At 39.3% G+C, this 22,003-nt stretch overlaps 2 protein-coding genes across 2 annotated transcripts; one reads left to right on the forward strand and one right to left on the reverse strand.

Annotated features, from left to right (window-relative positions):
• Positions 1 to 174: 174 nt before the first annotated feature.
• Positions 175 to 9,736, reverse strand: psmf1 (proteasome inhibitor subunit 1). The gene is made up of 7 exons (XM_084543305.1): positions 9,475 to 9,736; positions 8,793 to 8,945; positions 8,051 to 8,133; positions 7,470 to 7,667; positions 3,488 to 3,544; positions 1,951 to 2,112; positions 175 to 839 (listed from the first exon to the last, which is right to left on the reverse strand). The coding sequence occupies exons 1-7, from the start codon at positions 9,601 to 9,603 to the stop codon at positions 788 to 790; spliced, it is 834 nt and encodes a 277-aa protein (XP_084399431.1). The 5' UTR covers positions 9,604 to 9,736; the 3' UTR covers positions 175 to 787.
• A 1,621-nt stretch (positions 9,737 to 11,357) lies between these two features.
• Positions 11,358 to 22,003, forward strand: pigu (phosphatidylinositol glycan anchor biosynthesis, class U). The gene is made up of 12 exons (XM_084542129.1): positions 11,358 to 11,496; positions 13,710 to 13,774; positions 15,294 to 15,353; positions 15,472 to 15,534; positions 16,501 to 16,610; positions 16,729 to 16,829; positions 17,055 to 17,152; positions 18,177 to 18,331; positions 18,656 to 18,803; positions 18,897 to 19,017; positions 19,540 to 19,682; positions 19,765 to 22,003. The coding sequence occupies exons 1-12, from the start codon at positions 11,367 to 11,369 to the stop codon at positions 19,876 to 19,878; spliced, it is 1,308 nt and encodes a 435-aa protein (XP_084398255.1). The 5' UTR covers positions 11,358 to 11,366; the 3' UTR covers positions 19,879 to 22,003.

A 22,003-nucleotide genomic window follows, 5' to 3' on the forward strand; every position in this document is an offset into this window, starting at 1 on the left:
AGCTTGTTGAGCTGAACGAGACAGAAACTAAAACTAAAAAGTAAGGGATTTCTGAGGACAGTTTTTGGACTAATGAATGGTTAGAGGGGAAAGTGAAAGTGTCACATGGATCACTGGTTTTATTCAGCTGCACTTTCCAGAGAAACCCAGCAACAAAAATAACACACACCAAAATCTAAAGTCAGGTTTTTATTCTGGCATGAACCAATTAATCAACCATGTTGTTTCAATCAACAACAATCCAAACAAAAACAAGCTTAAAGAACTATATGTTAAGCTTTTTAATACATCCACAACAGAATTACAAAAAAGAAATTCATAAATGAATAAATCTTGATTTTAGGATGCAGTTCAATGGCGATGGTAGGAATCTGAACAGATGGCTACTCTTTATTTTGTTAGAGAGACGATGGGTTTTCACTTTTACATTTGGTTTGTTTGTGAGTGAGCAGCTACACAGCAACCTTCCAACCCTGCAGCGAGTCCTAACTTCACCTCACCACCTCACAATGTCTGAAAAATAATAAAGCTCACAAATATTCAGGTATTATTAGTAAGCACATCATCTTTTCCTCTCCAGCTGGTTTGATGGCATTTTATTTATTTTTTTTAAAAACGATGAATGAAATGAACAATCCCAAGAGGAACCCTCCTTCTCATAACACTGAAGAAAATCAAAACTTGAGGGCCACTAAACTAGATGAAACCAAACCCTCAGGTAGGTGAAGACGGCAACTATTGGCAGGAAGCAATCAGGAAATAGAAAAGCAGGAAACACTTGTGGACCCTACATGAACATGTCGTCGTAGCCGGGTGGAGGCATGTGGTCTGGATCTGGCCTAAAAAACATAAAAGACAAAGTACGGTCATCATGTTTTTCATTATACTGACATTTTTCTTAATGTAGCCAAAGGCCTATAGTTGCTTAGAAGTTACTCTGGGTTCACTTGTATCCTCTAAGACTATTATGCAACATGCTTTTGTAGTGATCTTTGTTGGTAGACCACTCTAAATCTCCATTTGCTCACAATCTGTCTGACTGTGGATTTGTAGGTTCCAAACTCTTTGGAGATGGTTTTGAAACCTTCCTATTAGCATCTCCATTAGCACCTGCTCTGGAGTTACCGCTGAGTACTTTTCTTTCTTTTCTTCTTTGACCTCATATCCTCAAGTCCAAGGCAGCTCCTGCGTTGCTTCGTTCAATCTTTAGTTCATCTTTGCAATCTTAATTCCCAGTTAAAATATGAACTTCTGAATGTTGTATTAATTTATTCATTTAAATAAATAGTGCTTCAACTTGTGGACATCTGCGTGTGGAACTTTGACTATTTATTTTGGATGAGGAGCGTTAGACACCATGGTGGTTATCAGGAGAAGAAGTAACAGAGAGCAAAGTCTTCTTCTTTTGGGATTTTGTCATTTTTGAGTTACTGGTCACACTTGATGTTTTGGTTTGGGCTTCTTCAGTAAACACTGTGCTGCACTGATATCTTCCACACTAATAGACATATTTCCCTAATTGGGAATGTCAATATAATGTTAGACATATTATAAAATGACAAAATGTATTAACCATCTACCATCTCCGAAAGTAATGGTAGAAAACACATCACATCTAATGAACTCAGACCTTATCACAAACATAAATACCAAAAATGGACTTCATTTTTATGGAACTTATCGTGAACACGGTAAACATGACACCATATGAAGGCCATATGATATTAAAATCGATCCTGCCTTCTTTTTATTGATTTTACATCAGATTGGGTAGAATGCTGTTGAAAAGTAATTTTTGCTTTACGTTTTTTTAGGTCTCATTCTGGCCTGGTGATGAGAACACAGAGATTTATTAAGCATTTCACAGTATTTCAGTGGTATTCTCTTGGCCTCACGATGGAGATGTCAGTGACTTTATTCATACAGAGTGGGAGCGGTTCAGTGTCTCACCCTGGTCTGTGGCGTCCGATGGGCCCAAACGGGTCGAAGCGAGCTCCCGGGGGGACAGCTCCAGGAGGCAGGATGTCTGGTATGCCGCTAGACGGGTCAAAGCCAGAGCGAGGATACCCCTGCCTTAATGGGTCGACTATCATCCCTCCACCACCACGGGATCTGAGGAGAGGGAGGAGAAGAGGAGGGATTTAAGAAAAGGAAATCTGTATTTTTTTTCCTACATCTCAGTTTTAATACATTTAAGTCAGTGAAATATGGCTCAAAAATGCTATGCTATGATGTTGACATTTTGGCAAATTTTCAACAAAGTCTCTCAAGATAAGACCCACTCAGTTTGGAGGGTATTGTCCAGCTCATAGTACATGAAGAGGAAAATGTATGTAACTTTATAGAGCACCTTTAAAGACCAAATGTCTCCAAGTGTGTCTCAGTCAGTGTTGCCAGATAGAGGTGACTGTTTCCTGCCAAAAACTTGTTTAGTACTTTAACCCTATACCGTCAAGTGTATCATTTTTTTCTTTACCTAAAGAAAAACTGTTGTAAACAATAATGATACTTGTCATCTGCCCCCTAGTGGATTAATCCATCCAGTAGCTTTTGGCAGCCATTTCCAAAATGGCTATTACTATTTTTTTTTTTTTCAGGGAAATAATTTTGAAAGGTAACATTAAGAATATCATTTATGTTGGTACTGATATTTCAATATGAATATTTACTTTTCTGAAGCACCTTCAATGACTTCAAACTTTAAACGTTATGTTATAGTAGTACATATGGTCATTTAAAATACATGTCATGATGCAGTCTGTATTATGCCTGATACGTTGCTATTTGTTATGAATGTTTTTGTGTATTTTTCAAACTTAATTAAAAGTGATTATTTAAAAGATTAACATCTTATCTGCATACATTTATTTCATATTAGTGGAAGTTTTAGGTATTTAACTGGGATTTTTCTATGTAACCTAATGTTGCACAGGTTGACCTCTTTTGTTGTCTGACTGCTCGTGAGAACTCCTGGTACACCAGGGGGGTAATTAAAAAGCACAAGCTTTGTAGCACATTCAGTGCATCTTGGAAAGAGCAAATACACTCTGGTGTTGTTTCAACACTGTGAACACTGTTCACAATAATGACAAAAATCTAAATAATAGTGTAAAACTAAATACTAAAAACTGACATAAATAGAGAACATTTTGAACACAATTTCAAGGAAACCTGCAAAATACAATTAAAGTTTTGATCCACTACCACTATGCAGGGTATTTCAATACAAAACCTGTGTATGAAAAATGTGTATGTTCAGATTAAACATCTGCTGCCTCTGATATCTGAAGTTAAAATTTGACATTCAGCTGGCAGAGGGAGTTCGGATAAGCGCCAGTAATCCACTGCTGTCTGTCAGTCATTATGTGGACCGACCTTCACTCCACAAATCCCAGATTAGAACAAAACTAGAGCGATGCTAAAATATATGTCAGATTCCCCAAAAAAATAGGTGAAGGATTTGTTGTGAGTGAGGAGAAGGACTCACCCGAAGGGATCCAGATCTGCTCCTCCAGCTGCGAACGGAGGAACCATGGGATCCGGCCTGAAACACAAGCACATAGGTGTAAAATTCAAATCGATGTTATTTTGGAATAACATTTTAAACCTTTTACTAACAGCAGTTTGGTTTCCTGTCATGCTGACTCACAAAGCAGTGAAAGAATGAAGCCTACAAATATATATTAAATACTTTATTTAATTATTTAATAGCCTGATGTAGCCAGACTCAATTCTTGAGGGTAATCATAGTCTGGTAACATCTGGATTTCATAATGTGGCATTGTTTTTTTAACAGATACAGAGAAAAAAACCGTCTGCATCAATTGGATAATCTTCCAACCAATCAGAGCCATTTAATTGTAAACAAAATCAGTTCGCTGCTGAGATGACATGTATGACTCATCTGTCCATCACCGCATAAAGCCTTGGTCTTGCATCCATGCTAGGTCTGCCACAGTCTAGGTATCTGATGACAATTGAATTCCCTACATGCTAACATGAACTTCAAGTTGAACCCATGATGCTGTGTTATGAGTTATGGAAATAGGCCTTGAATGAAACACTCCTGTAATAGTTTCTAAGGACACTATTAACGTATTGTAATCTACCTTTATCTCATCATTTTAAGATTTTGGTCTGTTGCATAGACAAAGCAAGCACTTCACAGATGTCTGCTTGGGAAACCAATCTTTTTGTCAATATTTTCTGTCTTTATTGTTCAGAAATGTCTTGCTTGATCAACAGATTGTCCGTTGCTGCCTTACTCTCCTTTCTGTCTGATTGACTGGATGAAGGAATGAGTGAATTACCATCTCACTGGTTGGCTGACTTGTTGAATGACTGACTAAAGTTGGTCTAGACTCTAGAAAGGTCATCAGGACAGTACTGTCTTTTTTGTCTGTCTTCCAAATGTCATGCCAGGCTCTCCTCTCGTGTCTTATTTCTTTCTGTCGGTCAGCAGAGCAAGTCGGGGTCAACATGGTAGTTGGATGCTGGTGACAGCTGATCAATTCTTCCCAAAAATAATCAATTAAAGTGACGTGAAGTGATAGACACAGGCCCAGAGGTCCAACAAGTCATCGTACAGAATCTCTGTATAAAATGTCTCCCACAAGTTCAGAGAAGAGACAACTGACAAAACAACAGGAAAACAATCAAAGAGACACAAAACCACCTAAAAAGGCAAAGCAACCACAAAGAGCTACAGCCACATTTAGAAGGACGCCCAAAAACTGACTCAGAAGACTCAAAACAGGCCCAAACAATGCAACTGTTAGTTGTGTGGATGTAGACAGACCTAAAACAAAGGAAACTGGAGATGTTTGAGGTTTCTTTAAGACGATTCGCCACACATTACCTGTTATCTAATTAGTAATTCTAATTATTCAGTGAATTACAGGGGCAGGCGTTGAAGAATACCACAGGTAGAGCTCTTCTGTGATTACATTTGTCTTTACTGTTTTCTTCTGGATCATCCCTGTCCTCTCTCGTCTTTCCTGACCGCCACACTTTCCGTTTTTGCATTCTCATCCCTTATTCCTTGTCTCTTCCACTCCCTCGTTCACCCTTTTCTTATTTTCTCTCTCTCTTATCCAACCCTCCTCTCACATTATTTGGTTTACTTTCTCCCCATCTGTCACTGGCTTCTCGTCCTTATCTCCTCCCCCCTTTCTCCGTTCCTCTGGGGACAAGGAGGTGACAGCAGCGAGGTTGATAAAGTGCTGACATCACCTCGCATCGCATCTGATTGGGTCACGACTAGGAGGACGGGGAAAGAGGACAACGGGAGGAGGAGGAGGAGGAGGAGTGGGAGAGGCTGATGAGGAGTGAAAGCAGAGTGAATGCATCCTGCAGCTCCCTCTTTTGTGAAAGAAAGAGACATCAGTTGGTTTTTTGTAATTCCTGTGTTTAAAAAAAAATTTAAATTGAAAGAAAACAGTAGTAATCAACAAGTAACTGAGTCTGTCATGTCAAACTAAAAATGCAGCCTCATTTTTTGTCAAGTTGTTCTAAAAGCCAACTAGCCTAACTAAGCAAAGCAGAAGTAGCTGCTAACGAGACTAGAGGCAGTTTTCAAAAGAGAGCCAAAAGTGAAAGTCACTCCCTAACCCAAACCCTAACCAAGTTTTACCAGGTTTAAACCCTCAGAAAATCACAGGGCCAAGAAAAATGGGTAGTACTCCATGAAAAATCGAGCCCCACAACATAATAAAAAAGACACACACACACACACACACACACACACACACACACACACACACACACACACACACACACACACACACACACACACACACACACACCTCTGGATGTGGTGAGTTTGTGGCTTGTTGAAAGTCTAGACAGAGCAGCTGTTAGTCGACTGCAGCAGAGAGTAAATGAGGCCAGAGCTCAGCCAACTTGGGAGAGTGTATGCGTAGTAAATACCAAAATGACATAAATATTAATAACAAGGTTTCATGCCATAAAATCTCAGGCTGGTTAATTTACTGGTTTATCGTTACAGTTCTTCAGATGGTAAACACTTGTCTAAGGCACTTTTATTAACTGATTTGTTATCATTTAATGTGAAAATATTTTGTGCACAATAATGCACACCACGTGGGAGAAACCAGAACAAATCCCAAGCCTTCAGCACATTTAATCCAAAATAAAACAATGGATACTAGACCTGGGTTTAAAAAAAAAAAAAATTACAATTCAAATCGATCTTCCTTCGAAAAGACCCGACATCGATCTATTAAATCCACTAATCTATTTTTCAAATACAGGCCGTTTTGAAACTTAAAAATCATAAAATGAATTGATACTGAATCGAAGACGAATAGATTCAGGAAACCAATAGCGATGCCAAACCCTAATGGATACTACGCTAAAATGCCAAGACTCAGATTAATATGTTAATTGACAGCATTACTTCTTCTACTTAAAACTGTTTCTAAATTTAATAAAGAAGACAATTTTAGGCATTGGATTTATTCCAGTAGTTTAAAGAGATTCTAAAAAATTGAAAGCCTGCAGTTAACCCTCATCCTGTCTGTTTCTGTCTATCGCTGGGAGACAACAGGCGTGTCCTGGTTTTCACTTCTGTCCTGCACTGCAGTTTCCTAGAAGCAGACAAAGCAGGGAGTGTACGTGCCGCTCGGTGGATTGTATGAATAAATAATATTTTTTTTATTTTAGACCTGCAGTCTTTTTTTTCAGTTTGTAACTTTAAATGTGTTGTTGTGTTCCTCCAACCATCCTGAACCATCGTTGCTTTATAGCAGGGAGCATTATCCTGCTGAAATAAGCCACTGGCATCAGGGAACTGTGAATACTGTTTCCATGACAAGGGTAGACAAACCACCACACTGTCTCCACCAGTTTGTCTTCTCCCTATAGTGCACCCTGGTGCCATGCGTTACATGACGTATCAGACCAGATCACCTTCTTCTTCCATTTTTCCGTGGTCCAGTTCTGATGCGTCCATCGTAGAGCTTTCGTCAGCGGACAGGGCTCAGCATGGACACCCTGACTGGTCCACAGCTACACAGCCCCAAACTAAACAAACTGTGATCCACCGTGTGCTCTGACTCCTTTCTATCAGAACCAGCATCAACTTTTTTCAGCAGTTTGAGCCACAGTACCTCGTCTGATGCATCAGACCACATGTCCATCAACGATCATGTCACCACTTCTCTGTTTTTTCAGTCTCTCCATTTTCAGTCATATAGCCATCACAGTTTGGTCCTCGTCAAAGCCTCTTAAATTCTTCCACTTTCATATTTTTCCTGCTTCTAACGTCAGCTTTGAAGGTAAAATGTTCAGCTTGCTGCCTGATATATCCCACCCACTGTCAGGAGCCATGAGAAGTAGATGATCAAGTGTTAGTCTCTTCACCTGTCATAATGTTATGGCTGATTGGACAAATGTGAGTGAACTTTTGTTTTACTCTTTTTGGAGTAATGTTTTGTATAATTACAAACCAGCGAGGCTGTGTCCCATGGTGAGGATGTCTGCTGGGCATGCGGAGGGGGTCGCTGTCCTCCCCTCTTCTTCTCTGCTCCTCCTCTTCCTCCTCCCTCCGACTCTTCCTCTCTCCCCTCTGTCCTTTTGGTCTGTCCTGGGAGGGCAGCAGCTGAGTCTTCACCTTCTCTGACAAACTGTCAGTGTCTTTGAAGACGCTGCAGAGAAGAGACGACGCTTAACTTCACTTTACAACTTAATTTCGTTCTAAAAGCTGGTTAATTGTTTTTTTTTTTTTTTTTTTTTTAAAGGTGTAGAAATTCTGCAAATATTTGGTCATTAATCAAATGAATATATTGATCTATTATGATGATCCATTAAATAAATAATAATGCAACCTGTTTTTTAACAGACAGACAACATGAGTCTGAGCTTTATTGGTGGTCGTCAGGTCTTTTATTTGCTATTTGTAAGAGATCATTTTGTTTAAATGTTTGGTTTTGACCCGAGCTCTTCATTACCCATAAATGAATACTGTTGTTTTTCCACTGAGGTCGTTAAAATGAGCCCCTGAACCATTATGAAGAAATCACACACAAACCTGTCGAACGTGTGCAGCTGGTCGGCATCCACATGATCGCTAATGTTCACCGTCAAGTCTGTCACCTGCTGAGTGCTGGAGTTCTTCACATACACATACAGTACATGAAAAAAAAGACAGAAACAGACACATATACAAAACATTAACATCTGTTCATTTTATCAAGATTCTAACAGAAATAACAGATTGTAATGGAAGCTCTGCAGGGTAATGTGAAATCTGATCAAATCTTACAGTGAAACCAGATTAATTCATGAACTTCCTGAACAAGTGACCACAATTGTTTGGACACTTGTTGAGTTTTCTTGAAGATGTTTAATCCAATCCGGGACCTGACAATTAGCTGTCATGGGAGGACTTTATTATGGTCCTGACTTTTCACCCCAATGAATGGTACTCCAAAGACCCACTGATGTCCAGAGACTTCAAACTCAAGGTGTGAATGGGGTTGAAACTTTTTGGGGACAGTTGTTAAAACGGTATTGTAAACTGATGACAAATTACATCTCAGTCCACCTCCCCTGTTCATAAGATGGATTCCTCCAAATCCACCTGAGTATCTGGTCCTTAACAGACCCTAGCCATGTGAGTTTCAGGTGGACAGCAACCACAGTTGTTACTATTTAAACCCCAACTCCCCACCAGTCATTCAGAACTGCAGACCTGGATGAAACGCTTTGCTTTTGTGTCTACCGTGTCCTGGGTGGCTGAGAACCTTCGCAGACATATTCCCTGTGCTTACCATCAGGTTGAAGATCAAGGTGGAGTCGACAGCGATGGCTTTGAGCAGCATCTGTGTCTCAGAGTCACCGGCTTTATAACGTAGACTGTACAACTCCTTACTGCTGTTCCAGTCAGAAGGCAGCAGCTCTGACTTCTTGTCACTGCTGCGAGGCTGCGAACAATAACAGAGAAACGAAGAGAAGACGTAAGGACAATGAGAGTGCATCATGATAACAGATCTTGTGGGGTTTGAGTTTGATTGATTTGGTTAGCCAGCTAAAGGTGACATGACAGATTTTACAGCTCGTCAAGTCTCTATTTTAAAAAGGCTGCAGGTTCAAACAAGACATCTACTTTTAACTATTAAAAACACCTTTGATAAACTGTTAATGTCCACAAGATAGCGTGCGTCACACACAGGAGCAAATGCTCATTTATGAAGCTAATGCTAATCTAAATGTTAGCTTAGCCTAGTTCAGAAATCCATTAGAAAAAACGTCAGTTTAATTTTTACTTAAATAACAGAGGCTAATAACATACAAATAACAGAAACGAAACATTCCCTGAATACTTTAATCTCATATTTTAATTCGGGGTATAAGTCATTCACAAAAACAACTGGTGTATCGGTGCAATGTTCGTTTAATAATCATTAGTTACAGCGTTAACGTAATACGCTAACGTTAGCTAGAGTAATTTACCTCGTCTCCGGAGCCGATACACCGGTAACCATTCTTTATCATCTCCCAGTGAACGAAACACACCACGGCATCCTGTGGGCAGCTGATGCTACCTGCGACACAGGTGTACAACACCTCCAAACCCGCCATATTTCTTTACTCTATCGACATCGGCCGAGTTTCCAGCAGTGAAATGAAAACGAAATGTTTGACAGAAGCTTTACAGCGTCAAGTTCCCTAGCAACAGCAGCCACTTCTTGTCTCCGGATTTCAAAGTAAAAGCATGAGAACAGACTCGACTTTAAAAACAAAACAGAAACGAAACCAATAAATAACTTTTTTTCTTTTTTAGCAAATACGCTTTAAAACTTACAGTACAAAGAATACAATATAAATACATTTAACAAATGAAAATGAGCTATAATAATTATTATTATATTATGTTTAAATAAATAAATAAATAAATAAACACAAATGTAAGCTACCTTTTGAAGAAAATAAATAAGAAAAAAAATAAGCGCAGCTTCAGCTTAAAAGCCATCATAGAAGCTATTAAATGATGATAATGAATCCTACTAACTGTATCTAAGATAATGATGAATTTGCTGAGTTTTTAACTCGTAGCACATTTAGTTTTAATAAAGGCAAAGTATGTTTAGTAGGAAACTGGTAGTTTACTATTTCTAGCTTTACATAGCTTTATCGGTTTTGTTTTGATCCAACACATAAAGAGCCTCCGGCGGGAAACATGAACGGGTTTACTTGTTCCGTCTTTTAAGACGCGTTCTCTCACAGTACTGAAGATTGCAATGTAAAATGAGTATTCTACCAGTAGCCAGCAAAAAATACATGCCCGTTGATGTATATTAGTAAGTGAAAAATCATGAAGACATAGGGGGAATAAAAGAGGTACATTGTGCTTATTTATCATATTTAAAACACAATTAATTTCCCTCATGGTTATATATATATATATATAGATAGATAGATAGGTTTTATTTGTCACATGCACAGTTATACATAGTACAATGCACAGTGAAATGTATTGTTGTACCTGCAGCCAGTAGTAAAAAAATATAAGTACTACAGTAAACAGTAGTTTGCACACAAGGTAAGCAATATAAGTGTAATGTACACCGATAGAGAAATAAAATAAAAATAAAAATAAAAATATAGACTGAATAAAAATATAGACTGGTAAACTTAGAGGGGGGGGGGGGGGGTAGTTGTATATGTACATACATTTCCAGTATTTAGCAGCTACATGAATAAAGTGCATATATATATATCTATATATATCTATATATATATAGATATATATAGATATATCTATATATATATCCTGGAAGGTCTTGGCTGCCCAGAGTTTACTTCTGAGTCACTCAATTTCCTACAATTAAAATCAAACAAATATTAAAATCTTTCATCATCTCGTACATTTCAAACAAAGAATGTGTTCTTATCTCGTTATGTAGCTACTCAATAACTCTTCCTCTTCATAAAATGTGTCCTTCCAGAACATATTCTAATTAAAATAAAGTAAAAAATGATTTGTCATTAAAAATGTTCCAGAACAACCTCGACTGACATTTGGGGCAATCATATTTTATTACAAAGTCAAAAGGTTACAGATACTATTAAAATCTTTTTGTATCATTATTATTTTCAATAATAACTTTTAGTTAATAAAATCATTTACCATTTGTTTGTTTTCGTGTTGATATTTTGAAATAATACTCATAATAATGCATGTACTGATATTGCTATTACTACTGTTAATATAGATATTAACGTGTTTTATTATTATTTATTATTATTTATTTATGCTTCCGTTTTGGGGTTTCCTACAACAACATTTCCCGTCATGCCCCGTGCAGGGCGGAGAGAGCGAGAGACACAGCTTCCTTGTCAAGATGGCGGCTCCCTTGACTCTACTTTTGATTGTAGCTGTTACAATCCGTGCGGCTCTCTTCAGATCCAGTTTAGCGGACCTGATCGCCGAGCGGGTGGAGGTGGTGTCTCCGATCACCGCCTGGAAGAGAGGTAAGCCGGGGTCCGGCAGCTGTTCCGAGCCCCGTTGTTGTCGCTAAACCGCCGCTCGGCTTCCCTCCAGTCCTGCTCATTCACCTCGGCTGTTAACCCAGAATGAAGTCGGTAACGTCAAACTGGTTTTGCGAAGAAAAATCTGAACCTCTAATTCAGAGGTTTTAGTCAACAATCAGAAAAATAAGCTTTACCGCCAATGACCTATTAGTACCAGCACTGTCATTTCTGCTCGAATAACTAGATCAAATGTCCCTCCACCCTTTTAAATTAATTATTTTAAATCAGATTAAACTAGATTGCATAATTACTACTATGTCAATTGCGCTGTGGAGTTTAAAAAGGATTTGTATCATAGTTTTGTTAAACCCTGCCTTAAAAACATGTCACAAAGGTGGATGTACTGCATTTTACTGTAAAAGTCGTCTTTAAAATGACAACGAGGATATTAAATACGTCCTAAAATGAGATTGCTTTGGGTTATAGATCAACCTTAATAAAACCTGAGTAAAACGTTCCCATCCAAATGAGTCCACTCAGATGTAAATTACTGCCTGTCACTGAATCTGATTCATCTAAACTGAAGCTGCTGATTTATTACGACAGATGTGCTCACAGATCTTCTTCATTCTGAAGAAATGAGGCTTTGCAAATGTAAGGTCTCAAATTTCCTAAAAGCAATGTAGATTCATCATACGGGGCTGCGTTTGTCCATCTTAAACCGTCCAGTGTGGGTGAGCCTCTGTCCACTGCTGCAGCCTCAGACTTCTGGTCTTCTTCTGTTAAGAGTTCATCAACCTCCAGGTTGTCGTGAGTCTGAGCTGCTTCTCCGCTCAGCTGTAAAGACGTTCTCTGAGATACTGTAGCCTTTCTGTCCTCTCTAACCAGTCTGACCTCTCACCAACAACCTATAATGGATAAAATCAGTTTTTAACTCATTTTGTTATAATAATGGGAAAACAGTTCTCCCTGTGTCTGCGTGGGTTCTCTCCAGGTACTCCAGCTTCCTCCCACCATCCAAAGACATGCTCATTAGTTTCATTGGTGATTCTAAATTGGCCGTAGGTGTGAGTGTGAATGGTTGTCTGTCTCTCTGTGTTAGCCCTGCGATGGACTGGAGACCTGTCTAGGGCGTACCCCGCCTCTCGCCCGATGACAGCTGGGATAGGCTCCAGCAGACCCCCGCGACCCTTAACAGGATTAAGCGGGTATAGAAGATGAATGAATGAATGAATGAATGAATGAATGAATGAAAAGGGAAAACAGGATTTCTTGTTCCGTTTTCTCAAGAGAAGTGTCGGTTCTCCAACAGCACGATAAAGTAAACTGAGTAATCTACCAATATCCAGCAAAAATGTAGATAGACAGATGGACAGACTTCCCCACCTTCCGGCTCAGGTGAACAGATAAGGAGGCTCCATCCCAGAAAAGCAGCTGGCCCAGATGGAGTGCCCCCACGATTACTCACAGCCTGTGCTTATGAGCTATAGGGGAACCCCTTCAGCATGTATTTAACTTGAGCCTACACCTTTGGAGGGTCCTCCTGCAGTGGAAGACATCCTGCATCATCCCTGTCCCTAAGTCAGAATTAAGCACAGTCAGAATTAAGTATGAAGATAGTAAGAATGTGAGTAAATAGATAGAGACAATATGTTGTGCAAATAGTGCAACAGTGTGTTGTGCAAGTTGTGCAAAATGGTAATACGATGTCTCCACTCCCCCCAGTGATCAGTCCAATGACTGGTGTCGGATGTGATCTTTACGATGCTAGTGCTGGTCTGTGACGCCACACATTCACAGATGAAGAGTGTGTAGAGCAGCGGACTGGACATCCGAGCTGTAATCAATAAATATCATAATGTGTCCTCACCTTCTTAGTGTGTGAGGTCGGCGTTGACAGCATCAAAGTACATCAGTCTATTTTAGTACTACTCCTGTTTTTAATAATTAAGTGCATTTGAGCTCTTAAATGTAAAAAATGTTTTTAATGTCTAAATGTAATACTGCAAAAAGCCAAAAAGAGGTTTTTATGTGTAGCACAACACATGGACAAGAGAATAACATAGGAACACTGCAACCCTTCATAGGCTTCATTAGAAAGCAGTAACAGGAAGTTGCATTATTAAAGCCCTGAAGCTGAAACTGTTAAGAGAATCCATCCACAATGATCACAAATGTGGACGATGACACGTCTTTCTGCTGTTTGTTTGCAGTTGTTGAAGGTTTGGCTCTGCTTGATTTGGGAGTTTCGCCGTACTCTGGAGATGTTTTCCATGAGGTGAGAGATGATAAACACACACACACACATACAGTGGGGTTCCTTAAAAGTTTCTTTATTTTCATACACTGACTGGCCCAAAAAAAGTCGCCACCAAAAATAAAATGGTTCACACTCTATTATTTCGCCTTTAGCTTTGATTACAACACACATTCACTGTGGCATTGTTTCGATAAGCTTCTACAGTGTCACAAGATTTATTTCCATCCAGTGTTGCATTAATGTTTCACCAAGATCTTGTATTGATGATGGGAGAGTCTGACCACTGCACAAAGTCTTCTCTAGCACATCATAAAGATCCTCAATGGGGTTAAGGTCTGGACTCTGTGGTGGCCAATCCATGTGTTAAAATGATGTCTCATGCTCCCTGAACCACTCTTTCACAATTTGAGCTCCATGAATCCTGGCATTGTCATCTTGGAATATGCCCGTGAACATCAGGGAAGAAAAACTCCATTGATGGAATAACCTGGTCATTCAGTATATTCAGGTAGTCAGCTGACCTCATTCTTTGGACACATAATGTTGCTGAACCTAGACCTGAGCAACTGCAGCAACCCCAGATCATAGCACTGCCCCCACAGGCTTGTACAGTAGACACTAGGCATGATGGGTGCATCACTCCATCTGCCTCTCTTCTTACCCTGATGCCCCCATCACTCTGGAACAGGGTAAATCTGGACTCATCAGACCACATGATCTTCTTCCATTGCTCCAGAGTCCAATCTTTATGCTCCCTAGCAAATTGAAGCCTTTTTTTCTGGTTAGCCTCAGTGATTAGTAGTTTTCTTAAGGCTACACAGCTGTTCAGTCCCAATCCCTTAAGTTCCCTTCACATTGTACGTGTGGAAATGCTCTTATTTTCACTATTAAACATAGCCCTGAGTTCTACTGTTGTTTTTCTTCAATTTGATTTCACCAAACGTTTAAGTGATCACCGATCATGATCAATCAGGATTTTTTTTCTGACCACATTTCTTCCTCAAAGACAATGGTTCCCCACTATCCTTCCAGTTTTTAATAATGTGTTGGACAGTTCTTAACCCAATTTTAGTAGTTTCTGCAAGTTTCTCCTTAGATGTTTTCTCTGCTTGTTGCATGCCAATGATTTGACCCTTCTCAAACAAACTAACATCTTTTCCACAACCCCAGGATGTGTCTTTCGACATGGTTGTTTAAGAAATGAGAAGCTACGGATTGTATCAGTTGGGGTTAAATAACTTGTTGCCATCTGAAACATAATCACCATGCAGTAATTATCCAATAGGAGGCTCGTACCTATTTGCTTAGTTAAATCTTATTAAATAGACTTATTTTTTGGCCAGGCAGTGTATAAACCTGGAAATAATCAAGTTGGAGATTTTCTACAGGCAAAAGTGTTTCTGGTTCTCACTGCTTTATCAGAGCCAGTTTTAGCCAGATTATCTGAAAACATTAATTTGACCCGGAGTGTGTTTTACTGTCTCTTTTCATGTGTGTGTTTCTGCTCTGATGCCCTTCTCTTTTTTTTTCTCCTCAGACTCCTCTCATCATTTACCTCTTTCACTTTCTGGTGGACTTTGCAGAAATCACATTTATGGTGAGTAGGGAAGACCAAACAAAAAGCTTCATGCATTTATTTAAGCATATAAAAAAAGTCATATTTTTTGGTCTAAATATTTTTGAGGAAGAAGTCTAAACCTTTTCTGTTTGTTCAGTTGGCGGATGTGATCACTGCTGTGGCTCTCTACATGGCGGTAAAGGACTACAATAAACAAGTGGTAAGAAAATGCCAAAATGTACTGAGAAAATGGTAAATTCACTATTATCATGTGTTATCTTTGTTCAGTGGGTAATGATATAAAAATGTGTTCTACGGTGCCACTTAAAAGTTTTTGCACTCTTCAGAATTTTCAAGATTTCTGCATAAAAATGATTAAGGGGATTTTCACACCAGTCCTGAAACTAGACAAACAGACATTGGCTAATGTTCATGAATCCACCATCAGGAGAACACTGAACGACCATGGTGTACATAGCAGAGCAGCAAAAACAAAGACACGGCTCTCCCAAAAGAACTTTTCTGTCCATCTGCAGTTTGATCAGCGTCAAGTGGACAAGCCAGAAGACTATTGGTGAAATGTTTTGTGGACCGATGAGACCAAAGGAGAATACTTAGGTTTAAATGAGAGGCGTCATATTTGGAGATGAAACAATACTTCATTCCAGCATCAGAACTTCATCCCGTCCATGAAATATGGGGGTGGTAATGACTTGTTTGGGCCTGTTGTTTTGCATGTGGACCAGGATGGCTTGTCACCATCGATAGCCAATGAGTTCTGAATTATTCCAGCGAATTATAAAAGAAAATGTGAGGAAACCCACCTTCATCTCAGAACTGAAGTGGTTTTGTACTGATGAATGGACTAAGCTTCATCTAAGCTGCTGTAGACGGTTACAGTTACCTTAAATGTTTAGATCCTGTTCATGCTGCACAAGGGGGTCAGACCAGATACTGAAATCAAGGGTTCGCTTACTTTTGCAATTCACAGATATGAACAAATGATTTGTTTTCCTGAACAAATAAATGTAAAAGTACAATATTTCTGTTTCATCTGTTTGAGTTCTGTTTGCCTACTTTCAGGACTTTTGTGAAAATTCCGCAAGTCAAATGACCCTAAATGTCTCCGTATGTCTGTTAGGGTGTTTGTAGTAACAGTGCTGTGATGCCTTTGATGTTGTTTCAGTTCAGAAAGCAGAAGTTTGCCTTAGAGGCAGACCGCTACCCTCTGGACTGTCTGGAGCTCATCAGAAGCCCCAGCGAAATGTATTACATCCCCCTGAAAGTGGCCATGTTGTAAGTATCATCAGTCAGAGGGTGTTCAGTCCATACACTGTGAATAAAGATGAACGTAGTGAGCTGGTTTGTATTGGAGCCACTTAAAGCTTAAAACTTAATCATTCTTGTCTCACAGTTATCTGTTGAACCCGTTCACCATCTTGTCTTGTGTTGCCAAATCGACCTGCGGCCTGAACAACGCCGTCATCAGCCTCTTTATCCTCACTACGATTAAAGGTAGAGTACTGCCTCTTATTGCTATCTGAACAGAACTAGACTGCCGTCTGTTGTTCTGCTAAAACTTTTATCCAGTTTGTTTAAAAAAGAAATTAACTTAAAGGATTACTGAAATATTACATTTAGTAATCACTTCAGTAGCACATAATAAAAAGTAGATTTCAGACAGTTTGCTTATTGGTGGTGTTTTGATTGTCTTTGAGTAACTTTTTGTTTGTGTTTCAGGAAATGTTTTGCTGAGTGCCATATTTCTGTGCTTGGCCACTTATCAGTCCATCTATCCTCTTACTCTGTGCGCTCCGGCAATGCTGTACTTGATGCAGGTATGTTGTGCATGGATGCATTGGTTCACTGGCTACGTTTACAAGGACAATATTTCTCCAGTCTGATCAATCATTCTGATCAGAGACTCCAAGGTAACTGTTTACATGGATGCCATAGAGTGTAGAAAAAATGGAAGATGCTTCTCCACCTCCTCCAACTAAAACTAAACTCATCAGAAAAATGAACACTTGAACATACATCAGAATTATATTAACTACCTAAAATGACAGAAACCGTCTTTGGAAAAATTCATTTGACAGTGTTTTAGTTTGGCTCAAGTCCCATCCACTAACATGAGGAGGTGGAGCTTATGACCTATACTGCAGCTGGAAACCAGGGGGAGCTCTACTAGCTATGGCTTCACTTTTGAGGAGCTGTCATGGTGTCCGCTTTTCTACAGTCTATGATAGACGCTAAAAGAAATCATCTGATTAGATACACTGCTGCTAAAGATTTTGCGCCCCTCAAAATTTTCTGCATTTCTGCATAAAAATGACTCAAAGTAGACAAAGAGAACCCAATCAAACAAATGATGCAAGAATATTATACTTGTGCATTTAATTAAATTAATAATGTGTGCAAAACTCTGAGTTTCAAAAGTAAGTGAACCCTTATTTTCAGTATCTGGTGTGACCCCCTTGTGCAGCAAGAACAGGAACTAAACGTTTCTGGTAACTGCTGATCAGTTGCCGACACTGGCTTAGAGGAATTTTAGCTCATTCCTCAGTTCAGTATGAATCCACACAGATTTATTCCAGCCAGTGGAAAAACCAGCAGATCAAGTGTTAATTTATCAAAGGCTTACACCACCCCTCCTAATCTGATTGAAAACTTATTAGAGGAAGTGTAGAATCCATGTAAATGTAGCAACTGCCTTTATTTATTTTTTTCTTCCCACTGTTTGAAATCCCTTCTCACTACATCTTGACGACCTTATTTTAAAACATTTAAAAGTAGAATTTCTTGAATTTTTTTTCATTTTCTTAATTTTAATCCTTCTGCATGTTTATGTTTCTCCTCCAGCGTCAGTACATCCCGGTGAATTTTCGGCGCGCCAGCTTCTGGTGGTTTGTCGTGCAGTATCTCTTCATGTACCTCGGCAGCCTGTTTGTCCTCATCGGTCTCTCATTTTTCCTGCTCAGCTCCTGGGACTACCTTCCTTCTGTCTACGGCTTCATGTGAGTGGAGAGGTTTTAACAAGTGTCTGCTGCACAGAACAGCACTTGAAATCCATGAAGCAGGATGGTGCTTCTTGCCTTTGTAATTATACGCTCACAGCTTTTCTCTTTGAAGCACTGGGAATTCGTCACAACAGGAACAACTTCTCCATCTTCAAATGAAAACGTTAACCTATCTTCTCTCCACCAGAGGGCACTGTATAACATTTTATGTTTTACTGTTGAAGTCACTCTTAGCACAAATCGTGGTCTCAGTTCCCTGATAATTAAATTAATTATAATGATAATAAAATGACATCTGAAGGTGTTTTTCTCTCCCTCCAGTCTCTCAGTTCCTGACCTCACCCCAAACATCGGCCTCTTCTGGTATTTCTTCGCCGAGATGTTCGAACACTTCCGCCTCTTCTTCCTCTGCGTCTTCCAGATCAATGTCTTCTTCTACACCATCCCTCTGTCCATCAAGCTGAAGCAAGTCCTCCCTCTAAATTAAACCTTGTTCTCTGTTCTTTCTCAAACTCAGTTCACTTTGTTAACCCCAGCGTGTTTGTGTTTGTGCCGCAGGGAGCATCCAGTGTTTTTGATGTTCATGCAGCTAGCGGTGATCTCCATCTTTAAGTCTTACCCCACGGTGGGGGACATCGCTCTCTACCTGGCCTTCCTCCCTGTCTGGAGCCACCTGCACAGATGTGAGTGTATACGTCAAAAAATGCATGTTCGCCGACTGGACACATTATTAGGAACATTTCAGTCTGGTGCAACACATCTTTCATGATTTCTACTCACAGGAAGTTTCAAAGAGCCGAGTTTAAGTTTATTGTTGAGGAGGTGTTTCTAATATTTTGGCCGCCTCTTTATGTCAGATTGATGAAGTGTTTCTTAATTAATTTCTTAAATTAAACTTTTATCTAGAGGCTTCTTACCAAAACTAAGCTGCTGCTGTGTCCATATTTGAAATCGATAAGAGTGTTGAGATTCAGACAATAGCCAACCGTGAGCTAAGTGACTCTAAAACGCTATATAGAGCTGTTGCTAATGTAAAAATATTGATTATAGGCCTTTTAAATTATTCATTATCTGTGAGAAATATAAAGACTACTTAACAATGATAAAACCCAGTGCAATTAAATGATCCATGAAACACTACGATAAGTTGAGATGAGTTTTGGACCTGAGGTTTTGGTTTAATAAGGTTTTTATGTCTCGTTCAGTCTTGAGGAACATCTTCCTGGTGTCCTGCGTCCTGCTGGCCTGTTCGGCTCTGTTCCCCGTCCTCTGGCACCTCTGGATCTACTCCGGCAGCGCCAACTCCAACTTCTATTACGCCATAACTCTGCTGTTCAACGTGGCACAGGTAGGATAGTCAACAAGTCAACAAAATGTGGTTGGTTTGAAAAACGTATCATGTGATGAGGGTGTGATTTCTCTCCCCTCAGATCCTGCTGGTGTCGGATTATTTCTACGCTTTCCTGAGGAGAGAACACCACCTCGCCTACGGACTGTATCTGAAGAGGAAGGACGGCTCTGAGGCCACGTTGGTGCTTAAATAAAACACATCTCTGCGGGGGAGGAAGAAAACTGCTCGAGGTCTCCTTTGTCCTCAGAGAGAACAAAGACAAACTGAGGAGAGACTCCCTGGTCCTCGGACAGATCAAAAGCACACATGCAGGAAGTGTGCTCGGTCATATGCAAACCATACTACATGACAGATGTGGGATGTTGACACGTGGCTCCTTCTCGTCTGGGCTGCTCTTATTTCGAAGCCTCCACCTGGAACTTACACCTGCACGGGTGACTTTTATTTTGAAGATTTTTTACCCTTTTTGTCCCTCAGCTTTTATTTTGAAGCACCAACTCTTGCACAAAAGGGGAATGTCCATCTGGGGTGGGCTTTTATGTTGAATCTTTGCTCCTTTTTGTTATAAAAATGTGGAGAAATGTGAGATACTACTGTTTTGATAGTTCCTGGGGCCCAGCTTCCCCGCCCACGTTGTTCTGTAACGTTTCAAATTCACATTATTACATTTGTGTTAAAACCTGTTTCCTTTGTGGTGAGAAATCAGCAGAAGAGCGTTCTGTTTCTCAAGACTGGCCAACCATTTCCTTTACACCCACATCTTGTTCTTTAATTAACCAGTTCTCAGAGTCAGGCTTCTATAAGGTACATAAATTGTAAAACCTATACGGTGAACTGCCTGAAAACTGAGATATTTGGCAATGAGGTCAAGGTTTGGATACTCGGATCAGTAAACTCCTGATAATTAATTACTGATTAATATATGGACCAAGTTAAAGTTTAATATTTACCCGTAGAAGCCTCCGAATGAATACGCCATTTTCTTCTATTTCTGCATGTAATCAATTGTTTAATGAAGTCATTGTTCAAATGAGACTTGACATTTAAAGTGAATCTCTCCATATGCATGCAGGACATCAGGCGAATCATCAAACTAAAGTAATAGTTTGACGTTTTTGGAAAATATGCTCTCCTGGTGGTCATGAGATAAGAAGAAAACTGATGTCTGTCTGATAAGTATGAAGCTAGAATGTGGTTAACTCGGCTAAAAGATAGGAACTATGCTGTGACTGAGAAATAGTCAGACACGTGACTACACCCAGGAAATAGACGTGATATTTCTTGTTGATTTATTTTTTTTATTTCTAGACGTGCTGGCAGGCGGAACAGAGCTTGACTGGCTGTTTTCCCCCATTTCCAGTCTTTAAGCTAAGCTAAGCTAACCATCTTCTTTATATTCAACATACAGACGTGGTTCCAATATTAACGCTCATCTCTCCACCAGAAAGTTTCTCAACTTAAACCCTTCGTTAGACTCTCAGCATGTCTCAGATCCAGACTACACACTAACTCTGTTCAGTGTTTACTACATACTCATCATCATACTATACTGATTTAACACAACGTAGATGATCAGTTGATTTATACTAACAGGGAATGATACGATTAGTTCAACATGGTGGTTAAATTGGCTTTGGACCTTTACTTACTCAAACCCTGCACAGAAACCGTGTGTATTGTGGAATTAAATCACTGTTTTATATTTTCATTTAATTCACCTTCCTCCTTAATCAGAAGTCATTGGGACATCTCTGCCTTCACAGCCTTCATTCACAACCTTTAGAAAAGCCTTAAACAGCATTGGAAGTGATTAAAAGACAAAACATTTTTAAATAATTTGCTTTCTACTATAACAAGAAGTCAGATTTGAGTTTCGGTTTATAAATTGGTTTATGTAGGCACCAAGAAAATTCAAAAAGCCAACATTAGACTTTTATTTATGTGTAGATTCTTACTATAAACTGGTTTACATGTGAAATTAAGTTTGAAAGAGAAACAACCCATAAATATTCAATTGTTGAATTGTTTCTTCTTCCCCTCACCTGTTTGGGCAGATGGCGGCCATTTTGATACCAATGAAAAATTTTATTTATTTGTTGCACTGAAAACTGCGAAGAGATTTAATTCTTATTGTTATTATTTGAGAGAAAGGAGGAGCTTTTTTTTCTTCTTTTGCTTTTCTGTTGTTTTGATACTGCTCTGTATCTTTCATCGTGTTTAGTTTGATTACATTAACATTCAGGGTTTGAAAGGTTTTTTTTTGATGAATGAGTGAACATGACATAAACGTGGATTATTAAACATGAAGTCTTGCCTTT

The sequence above is a fragment of the Chelon labrosus genome (assembly GCF_963514085.1).
Source record: "Chelon labrosus genome assembly, chromosome: 4".
NCBI classification, from domain to species: Eukaryota; Metazoa; Chordata; class Actinopteri; order Mugiliformes; family Mugilidae; genus Chelon; species Chelon labrosus.

What these genes read in the sequence shown, in the direction of transcription:
- psmf1 (XM_084543305.1), bottom strand. Translation starts at nt 9,603, where the DNA reads ATGGCGGGTTTGGAGGTGTTGTACACCTGTGTCGCAGGTAGCATCAGC. An exon ending in CATGGGACACAGCCTCGCTG is followed by an intron (nt 3,545 to 7,469) that starts GTTTGTAATTAT and finishes CTTGTGTTTCAG; the next exon opens with GCCGGATCCCATGGTTCCTC. An exon ending in GCAGATCTGGATCCCTTCGG is followed by an intron (nt 2,113 to 3,487) that starts GTGAGTCCTTCT and finishes CCCTCTCCTCAG; the next exon opens with ATCCCGTGGTGGTGGAGGGA.
- pigu (XM_084542129.1), top strand. Translation starts at nt 11,367, where the DNA reads ATGGCGGCTCCCTTGACTCTACTTTTGATTGTAGCTGTTACAATCCGT. An exon ending in GATCACCGCCTGGAAGAGAG is followed by an intron (nt 11,497 to 13,709) that starts GTAAGCCGGGGT and finishes GTTTGTTTGCAG; the next exon opens with TTGTTGAAGGTTTGGCTCTG. An exon ending in CTGGAGATGTTTTCCATGAG is followed by an intron (nt 13,775 to 15,293) that starts GTGAGAGATGAT and finishes TTTTCTCCTCAG; the next exon opens with ACTCCTCTCATCATTTACCT.